The sequence below is a fragment of the Lingula anatina genome, chromosome 1 (assembly GCF_051362555.1).
Source record: "Lingula anatina isolate TDL-2025a chromosome 1, LinAna3.0, whole genome shotgun sequence".
NCBI lineage: Eukaryota > Metazoa > Brachiopoda > Lingulata > Lingulida > Lingulidae > Lingula > Lingula anatina.
Genome location: NC_141767.1, coordinates 61,009,274 through 61,019,276, shown reverse-complemented (window position 1 = coordinate 61,019,276; position 10,003 = coordinate 61,009,274). Strand labels below are relative to the sequence as shown.

The 10,003-nt window shown below is 34.0% G+C and overlaps 2 protein-coding genes across 2 annotated transcripts; both read right to left on the bottom strand.

Annotated features, from left to right (window-relative positions):
* Nucleotides 1-43: 43 nt before the first annotated feature.
* Nucleotides 44-3,719, bottom strand: LOC106154827 (bifunctional peptidase and arginyl-hydroxylase JMJD5). The gene is made up of 6 exons (XM_013529331.2): nt 3,120-3,719; nt 2,452-2,603; nt 2,002-2,171; nt 1,440-1,771; nt 1,031-1,145; nt 44-647 (listed from the first exon to the last, which is right to left on the bottom strand). The coding sequence occupies exons 1-6, from the start codon at nt 3,359-3,361 to the stop codon at nt 492-494; spliced, it is 1,167 nt and encodes a 388-aa protein (XP_013384785.1). The 5' UTR covers nt 3,362-3,719; the 3' UTR covers nt 44-491.
* A 588-nt stretch (nt 3,720-4,307) lies between these two features.
* Nucleotides 4,308-9,986, bottom strand: LOC106154816 (bifunctional peptidase and (3S)-lysyl hydroxylase JMJD7). The gene is made up of 6 exons (XM_013529319.2): nt 9,564-9,986; nt 7,805-7,956; nt 7,226-7,395; nt 6,397-6,728; nt 6,141-6,261; nt 4,308-5,428 (listed from the first exon to the last, which is right to left on the bottom strand). The coding sequence occupies exons 1-6, from the start codon at nt 9,821-9,823 to the stop codon at nt 5,264-5,266; spliced, it is 1,200 nt and encodes a 399-aa protein (XP_013384773.2). The 5' UTR covers nt 9,824-9,986; the 3' UTR covers nt 4,308-5,263.
* Nucleotides 9,987-10,003: the final 17 nt, after the last annotated feature.

The following is a 10,003-nucleotide window of genomic DNA, read 5'->3' as shown; positions in this document are numbered from 1 at the left end:
AAATAAATAAATAGATTTAAAAAATAAAACACTTTAAGCTCTGTTCATGACACCTGCAGTAACTGCTTTATTGGAATGGGAAACAACTACGATAGCCTAAAATGAGACAGTAGGTGATGCACAAGGTCATTTACACAAAGATGTTCAGGTAATCTGATAATACAGAAAGCTTATATAACATGCTGATTGCTGCCTGTGAACTCAAATAACTTTAATAAGACCATAAACAGTCAGTGACTTACATTATACAAATCTCATTCACTACAAATTGTTATTTTGACTCTTTTAAAGTTTGTTTACAAGGAGTGCCATTCGAGCATGTTTTCAATTACTATGGCACCTTGATATCAGCACTTATGTTATATTTTGAAAATACAAGTCTGGATTAGATCCAAACTTCTGCATCTTTCATGTAGATAGCCAGATGACCTGTTAACTTAATTGCTTGCCCTTCTTTTCCTGTTGGCATTCAGTCACACAACCTAATATGTTTATAATTCTTCATGATGCAAAGGTCCTTGTGTCTCCTCTTCTTCAGTCATGTTAAACAGGAATGGGAATTCCATGATAAACTTATCAATGTCAAATGTGAACAACTCCTCCCAGTCGAGAGTCATGTCATGATTTATATCCAGGAACCCAAACATCTGCAAATTGATAAATAGCAATGTCACATTAAGATGTCCAACTTGCCGCATACATTTTGCACCTGCCTGCTATTTTTGTCTGTCATTTTGATGAACATTTTCTTTTCTTAAGCTTTAACTTCATGTATTTTAATACTCATTTAAAAGCAATGTTTACTCTTTATAAAAGTGGGGTGTTTCCATAATGATGATACCAGTTAGTGGTATTTGTACTATACTATTATTTGTACAAAATGACTATGAATGCCAATTTAACACAAATATATTAAATCTTTCAAAACTGTTAATAGTAGTTTTTTTAAAGTAAGCTAAAAACAAGACAATATATATAGTGTCATCATTTTCAGTTGTTTTATTGCTTATAAAGTAACATAAATTCCTACGTCCATCAGTTCTTGATTATTGACATCGTATGCAGCCCGCACAGCATCCATATATTCTTCCACACTGATTGTATCTCGTTCTTCAAATGGATGGAAAATTTCTAAGAACTCAGACCTAAAAGACCATACACAAAAATAATTTTAACATGCAGCAGAATGCAACAAAAGCATTATTAATAAACAACATAATCAGGTGTCATTTTGCCATGGTTAAAATTTTACTTTATTTTAACATCTGAAAACCTCTTAGTGGCATTAGATCAACCATCTACATTTAAAAAAATCCTGGCATGCTTTTATCATCACAGAGATAAAAAGCATGAAAAATAGTACTATGAGGCACACTGATCAATGCATTATTCATCCCTATTTAAATATATCAAAAGAGGAGGAGCTGGTGCATGACTACCTAGGCTGCTCATTGGAGTCAAGTGAATGAATTGTGAACTTGTTGAGAGGAAGAGATTCTGGAAGCTCCCCCTTCTCTTTGCAGTCCGTCTGATTGAACTTAGGAAGATGGGAGAACCAGATGTTGATGGCAAGATTACGGGGGCCAGCAGAGGAAACATGATGGTACCATCTAGAAGGTATAAAAAGACAGTCTCCCTTCTCCATACTAGCTGTCCACCAGGGCACATTTCTGAACCCTGGAAATTTTTCCATGTCTACTTTTTCAACATCTACTGTGCTGTAACTACCGTCTTCTTTAAAACCATCCTTTTCCACTAAATGGCTATATTTCTAAAACAAAAGTTAAAAAATATATATATTTAAAAACCATACAGGTTGTTATAATAAATAGAATAGCAAATGGGTCCCAGAACTTTATACAGACCCACACCTTAATACAACCCAGAGTTGTTTCAACAGCCAGACTAACAAATGACCTTGCAGTGAAGTCAAGATAATGACTCTTACTTTAACCTTTAAAATATAAGTATTGGGATCAGTTTGGCAATAATTTAACTGACCTTATCAATGAATATCAATTCTTTGGATCCATCTAAAAGACAGTTAATATTGTCAATATTGTCAAAATGCAGCACCGACTTTGTTCCTCCACTGCTGAACCAGATCACAGCATCCTGCAGAAACCTAGTGTACCCTCCACACAGGATAGGCTTGGGGATGTGGAAATCACCTGAAACACAGTAATTTCTGTTCTGTTTGTGATTTAGCTTTAGATGCAAATCTGGATTTATCATTTTAGTCAAGAAAGCTTTTTTTGATATGCTTATACCAAAAAAAAAAAAAAAAAAGAATTTACTTACTGGTTGGCACAACATTGTTTCTAATATTGCACATTACTGTAAGAAAAAGGTCAAAGATAAGTACACTGTACTGTCATACTGGATTATGACAAAACTCTCTTTGGAAGTATAATCAACTGTTTTAATCAAATGCCATAGAGGGTGACCTACCCATCATTTCTGGAAGCATATTTTGGACCATGTAAATATCCGCCTTCTGGTAATTTCCCAGGAATGATGACAAAAGCATTGTTCTTAAATTGCCTCTCCTGTCTTCTTTCTTTCCCACCTCTGCTTCTACTTCTAGTTGCCCATACTGTTTTCTAAAATTAAAATATTTTTATCAGGTTCATACTAAACACAAACCGCCACACTGAAGACAATATTTTAATGAACAATTTCAAGAAAATGTTTTGAAGGAATAATGAAGCACACTAATGTATAAAGAAATCAAACAGACAAATCAATTTCATTTGCACATCCCAGTTTAAAATTGCAAGATTACAATTGTTTAGATTAAAAAACACTTATGCTGCTTTTCTGAAATTACTGTACATGACAAGAACCTCCTTCAAAATCACCAGGTGAGCATACTGCAAACAGGGGGTAACTTAATGATGTCTTGATTTTAATTTAAATTCATATTTTCAGCATCATTTTCATCAAGCGAAGCAATTGAAATTTTGTGACACCAATAACTATTTGCCAAAATATTTCAGTAAGGGGAGTTCATCTCTTCATATTCATTGCATGTTACTTTCGTTTCTGCATAAAAGAATTAATAATTATGTCTTAAGCAATGTTACAGAGAGACAAATTTGAATATATACTGTACCAACCGGAGATAATCATCGGTCCATAGGTTATATGCTGGTATTCCTTTGGCCTTTCCTTTAAACAGCAGTGGCTTCCCAGGTTCAACATAGGTTTTATAAAATGTTTCTGGATCAGGCCATGTGTCAGTGACCTCAATTGTCCCCTCTGCTGGCTGATGTGAACCTAGATACAGCAAATGTCCTGGAATCTCTTCCGCATTGTTTTCAGACAAGAAGAAACAAGTTATAAAAACAAAGACAAACATTTTCTTTCTATTGGTTTATTATTGCATTCCCATCTCTGTCTTGCTATGTCGTATCCGGCTGTACGTGACAGAACACAACAAATTACCCAATGTCATCACACCTTGAGTACCTAGTAGTGCTTGTGGACAGTGGTCTGCCGTGTGCTGGGGAACCCGTAATAATAATTAAAACAAAAATTCTTTGAGCATAAAATTCTCTGGGCTTACTGCCTTATACCTATGACAGTGTTATCACGTACATGTTGAATTAAATAGTCGAGGAAGAACGCCTACATGCAACCAGCCGGTATCCGGTGAAATGTCTGTGGTTGCTTGAATCTCGAGCTGTTGTTATCCATGCTTGTAAATTATTATCAACCAATCGTTGACCAGCATACAATTTGCTGCAGAAAATGTCAACAAAGCTGCACGTGAAATTCGCCGGGTCAGTGTCGCCAGATGAGGTTAGGCCTACTTGCGAAAATTTCGGTCTGCTCGTTTGTGCGTCTGGTAAATTTTTTGTTCTGCGTAAAAGGCCATAACTTTAGAAATTTTACTTTCAAATATTTTCGTAGATTGGCAATGGGGGTGGGGGGGTGGGGGGTAGCACGCTAGGAACTGTACTGTAGTCCGTTCCTCATTACTTTGTACAGGTCGGTGACAGGTCACATTCGCCCATATGCATGTACTAACCCAATACTACGGCTAACACTAACCTGTACTAATACTAGAAAAACGGGGAGGCACCGGTAGGTTCACTTCTTTGGTCTCCTTTGCCCACTCCACAGCCCTCATCACTTTCTAAGACCTTTATTCATATATAGTTTTATAGAAATTGGTAATTTAAAGAAAATGCTAATGAGGGGTAAATGTTCCTGTTAAGTTAAACTGCTACCTGGCCACAATTATTTAAGCTATTTGCACTTTGAAATTGGTTTCAGAAATTGATTAACTTAGACAGTTAAAGTGTATTTTCTTATGGATTTTATTTTCTGAATAACAACATAAATTGCAGTTATGCACCATTTTATCCTCACAAATAAAAACCCATTTCCCAATTAATATTTTCTGTCAAAAGCAGTTTGATAACTTCCTTTTTTTCATTTTTCTTTTGTTAAATAATTCTTTTTATTTACCACAATCATTCTTAATAAAAAAATGCCTACCCAACCAGTCTTGAATGTTCAAAAATGGTCTCGTTGTTCACCAACAACTAATAATAAATACAAACACTTGCTTACATAACTTTACACCTGCAGGTGTAATAACAACTTTATCACATTCTCTATCAAAATAAAATCTTTGTTAACATGTTAAAACATTGTAGCAAACCAGGCTTTTTTTACTGTAATAACAATATTGCACAAATATTTCAATATATATTATAAAACATTAACACTTGTGGTGTTTTCAGATGAAAAAATGATATATTGTGAAAAAGATTCTCTCAGATTAATTAAACTCTACATTTCTTGTCCACTTAATCCTCTATCTGAATAATGTATCAAGCTAAACATTCATATGGTTCAAATTTACCATTAATATTCAATAAAAACTTTAACATAAACTATAAGAACAGGTTCTCTATCTCAAAGAAAGTTTGCTTAATTATCTGTAATTATTAATACGTTAAATAACTTCAGCTGCAGTAAAATATCACTGATACAAAAGAATTGAATAATATGAAAGAAAGGACCAAAAATATTTTATACAATTAACAATGTTCCAAAATGAAGGAAAATATACTGGTTAAATATTCTTTTAAGTCTAAAGTCAGTATGAACCTAATAATATGAACACTGGGTTTTCATGATATCCACAAATTAAATCATACAAAAATAGAGACTTAATGAACATTTTACCAATGTACATAAAAAAAAAATGTTAACTTGTCTAACATGATAATCTCATCAGATATAAAATCTACAATTCCTCATGTTTTCCAAAATCTTTTGGTTCTTCTTCCATATCTCCATCATCTTCTCCAAAAACAAAGGGAAATTCTTTAATGAAGTCATCAATATTAAAAGTCAGCAGCTCATCCCACTGGAGAACCATGTCATGATTAAGATCCAGAAAACCAAATATCTGTAAATATACCAATGATCTAATCTATTACAGTTGCAATAAACACTTACATCTCAGTCTTTTACCACATTTTCCCTTCATAAAAAGTTTGGCTTTAAGTTCTTCTTTTCCTACAAATTTAGTTGAACAGAAACTAAGAGGGCACACCTTTTCGTGGAACATGAAGAGATGAAAAGATTTACAGAAGAGAAAAATAATGATTAAAGGGATAACAACTCTTCGTATGAAATCTATATTTCACAATAAAAACATTGCATACAACTCAAGGAAATATAATATACTCTATTTCAACACTAAAAATGGCAGTTAAAACAATTATTGTAAAATCTGTGCTTGTCATCCGACCATGACCTCCATAGATGGCTATAGTCTGTAATAATCTCTTAAGAGATCATTACAAAAAAAGTGAACTTTCTAGAAAAAAAAAGTAGGGACTAAATTTGAATGTAGAAATGGATTCATTAGCCATTGGTATTAGTAAGAATGGGATATTGTTGTTTACCCCAGGAAAATTCATTTTTTAGCCAAAATGAACAGTTGTTATCCCTTTAGTCTGACCCTTTAATTTTCACTCCTAAACCAAGTTCAAATATAAACATGCAGGCACACACATTACATGAAAGTAAAAAGAGAAAATTGCAGTCTGCAAATGTGTGAAAACTGAGCTGACAATGTAACATGCCCTAATGCAGTGGGTCAAGCCACCACTCACCTCCATAACTTCTTGATGATCAATGTAGTTCTGATATACTTTTTTCATGGTTGCTATGTATTCTTCTACACTTATTTCCTCTTTGTCTTCAAAGGGTGAAAACATCTCCACAAATGACATTCTAAAAAGGAAAATTACATACCCATTGATGACTCATTTACGTTAAAAAGCACATCTGTATCAGTCTTATCATTTCATTTAAGTTTAAAACACCACTTGACAGTTTACCTGTAAATACGTGGAAAAAAACACATACCTGCTCATCTCACTGGAGTCCAGTGAATGAATTGTGAATTTGTTGAGAGGAAGAGATTCTGGAAGCTCCCCCTTCTCTTTGCAGTCCGTCTGATTGAACTTAGGAAGATGGGAGAACCAGATGTTAATGGCAAGATTACGGGGTCCAGCAGAGGAAACATGATGGTACCATCTAGAAGGTATAAATAGACAGTCTCCCTTCTCCATACTAGCTGTCCACCAGGGAACATTTCTGAACCCTGGAAATTTCTCCATGTCTACTTTTTCAATATCTACTGAGCTGTAACTTCCTTTTTCAACGAAACCATCTTTTTCTACTAAGTCTTTATATTTCTGAAAGAAATTCAATAATACATCATTACAATAAAATGTTGAAATACTACATGATTACCCTACTTGATGATAACAATATACCAATAATTTATCAGAATTTTTAATTTTTCATCAAATTTGATAAAAACCACCTCAGTAACAAACTTTATAATATCAGATATTTCAAGATATAGATAATGGTCATGGAGCCAACAATGACTAATTTCTTCTCAATTACAAAGCTTAACCATGCCCTGTTGTACTGAAGGTATTCAACTGTTTTCATGTTATATTAAAATATAACTGATATCTGCAGTGTCAGCTCTGAGAGAAGATTATGTATTTATTACATATCATATCTTGATCAACACCCATGAAGACACCTCAGGGTGATATCAAGTCATTGAGACATTTCTTCATTGCTGACACCACAGCTAACTTTGATCTTATTTGTCCAGTTTTTGATAATAACTTTCGGTTCTTTATTAATAATCCTAAAAGATGACCAAACACCATACCTTATCAATGAATATTAATTCCTTGGATCCATCCATGAGACAGTTAATATTGTCAATATTGTCAAAATGCAGCACCGACTTTGTTCCTCCACTGCTGAACCAGATCACAGCATCCTGCAGAAACCTAGTGTACCCTCCACACAGGATAGGCTTGGGAAGGTGGAACTCATCTGAAATACAACACTGATTAGAATGAGGTTTTGATCTTTCTTCATTCCACAAATGCTAGGAAAAAATGCATGTTGTAGCCTCAGTAAAATGGTTCACAGCACTGCAACAACATTGGTCATTTCTGTTACAAGTTTTCTAATACTACTCATTCATATAGCATGTCAAATAAAACCTTGGAACCTTTTATTCTTACAATCATCTTTTAAAGCCAGCTAATATCCACTGCTGACAGGCACCTCACAATGTTAATTCAAAATGACTGTGTTCATTGCAACCCAGTCTCAGTAGCTGCACAAATAACTTTAATCACATAAAAACGTAGGTCTTCTAGAAAATATAAATTCCACCTGATCTTGTTAAATTGAAAAAATAAAAAAGAAGAATCAAATGCACATATTTATGTCTTACCCATCATTTCTTTGTGCAAACTCTCAACCATGTAGATGTCAGCTTTTCGATAGACTTTGACGAAAGATGACAGTGACAAATCTTGCACACCTAGGGATCGATTTTCTTTCTTTCCTTCTTCTACATCCACTTTAATGTGTCCATACTGTTTCCTAGAAAAAAACATTATTTATCATATTTCCTAAAGGAGATAATGTAACCTGGATGAAATAAACCAACCCTAGGCTTATTAGAAAACAATATATCTATAATTTCAATCTTTAACAATGAATGAGACAATACAGAATTCTGAAGGTGCACTTTTCTAAGAGTTCTATCTAAATTTGTTTTCTTATGAGAAGCAACTACAGTGCACCATTAATCATTTAAAATGTTTATCAAGTGTTTCTTTTTTCTTTTTATATGTTTGATTTTCTTATAAAACCTGTCCTTTAGACAATTTTCAATTATAAATAAATTACAACTTTAACAAATACTAAAGGTCACGCAATAAGGGTAATGAATACTAATAATATGTGTCCTTAGCCTGAAAAACAATAAGATTCTTCCTAGTTTTAAAGGAGGCATATTATTGTTCTGTAGAAATCAAGATCCACCTTACACTCTCCTCTTATCAATTCTACTGAAAGAGGATATGAGAATGGGATCATCTTTAGAGAAACTTGAGATCAATTCACTCAGGCAAAAAATAAGTCGAACAAAGATGGACCTATACCAAGATCTAAAGAAGAAAAATGTATTCCACTGAGCTACATTGTCGAAAATAATTCTTTTCAATATATCTGAATTTGACCAATGTACCTTGACAGCACAGAACCAAAGAAATATCAAACCTTCATACTGTTAGGACATTTTGCCCATCAAATAGAAATTATATTAATAGACAGCAAATATAACTTTTAGATTAAAAAAAGATTTACATCTCAAATGCACAGAAATCCCTGATTAAATAAAGCTGTTCTTTAAATTAGCCACCATGACAATGTACATCTGAAAAGCTTTTTACTGTGCGGGTCTGCAGGTGCCGTAAAACTTCAGTAGGTGCTACTGATTATTTACGCATCATATATTGAAAAAAAAAAATCCCTAAATGTTGAGTTTCAGCCTACTTTTGCCTGTGTTCTTCAGCTATGCATAAATGGAAATTTGGATCATTACTTCTGACATTGTTCTTTCCCCTAAAGTAGAGGTATTCATCTGATGGCAGTTTGTAATTATATTTAAAATTAATAAAATAATTTTATTAATTTTAATAAGTAATTGCCGTAGTTCTTAGATTTTAAAACTTACTCAGAGAATAGTCTATGAAGTCCCTGAACTTCCAAGATCAAATAGATTTTGCATAGCATTTTTCTTCCTTTTTTAAAGTTTGTCATTTTTTCAGGTGTCTGTCCTAGTGGTTTCATTCATATACATGTACCATATGCCAAAAAAAGTGTGTGTGTGTGTGTGTGTGTGTGTGTGTGTGTGTGTACAGTGTGCAAAATGGCTTTTCAATATTTTTAAAAAATTAAAATGGCATGTAAGAATCTCCAGACATTTATCGCCTCTCTTTATTTTCAGTAATAATATAATTTTAGTAATAAATATGTTGAAGGTGTGACTGTGTGTCAACCTTCGAGCTTTCAAAAAGATCAGGAAAATATGTGTCGACGTTTGATAAAGAATAAAGACCAGTGAACCTAAAAAGACCATATGGAACTTCAAAACACAAAGCGACCCTACCGAACTGTACAGCCAACGACAACAGTCAACCAACCTAAGATATTCATCGGTCCACAAGTTAAACGCTGGTATTTCTTTGGCCTTCCCCTTAAACAACAATGGTTTTCCAGGTTTGATGTAGTTGTTGTAAAACGTTTCTGGGTCAGGCCATGTGTCCGTGTGTTCAATTGTGCCTTCTGCTGGACGATGGGAACCTAAATACTGCAAATGCCCTGGAATCTCAGATGCAATGTTGATAGTCAAAAAGCCAAGTACCACAAAAAAACAGAAATACGATGTCGAAATTCGCAGCATGGCTGTTCTTTTCGGCTACGTTTTTCTTCTACACGGTTTGTCTCTGTGCTACGTGTACAACTACCTGGCTCACTACTCGTTTCGGGTTAAAGCGCTGAAATGCATTTAGAATCATTCACCCGCGACTTTTTAAAGGGCGCAGCCATTGTGGATACAGCATCGTCACGTGACGCATATACA

Bases quoted from the DNA above. Each gene is read 5' to 3' on its own strand.
- LOC106154827 (XM_013529331.2), bottom strand. From the start codon at position 3,361: ATGTTTGTCTTTGTTTTTATAACTTGTTTCTTCTTGTCTGAAAACAAT. The intron at 2,172-2,451 runs GTAGGTCACCCT...ACTGTGTTTCAG, and splicing joins TATGCTTCCAGAAATGATGG to GTGATTTCCACATCCCCAAG. The intron at 648-1,030 runs GTAGGAATTTAT...ATCAATTTGCAG, and splicing joins ATAATCAAGAACTGATGGAC to ATGTTTGGGTTCCTGGATAT.
- LOC106154816 (XM_013529319.2), bottom strand. From the start codon at position 9,823: ATGCTGCGAATTTCGACATCGTATTTCTGTTTTTTTGTGGTACTTGGC. The intron at 7,957-9,563 runs GTTGGTTGACTG...GTTTTTTTCTAG, and splicing joins TGGACCGATGAATATCTTAG to GAAACAGTATGGACACATTA. The intron at 7,396-7,804 runs GTAAGACATAAA...GTTGTATTTCAG, and splicing joins TTTGCACAAAGAAATGATGG to ATGAGTTCCACCTTCCCAAG.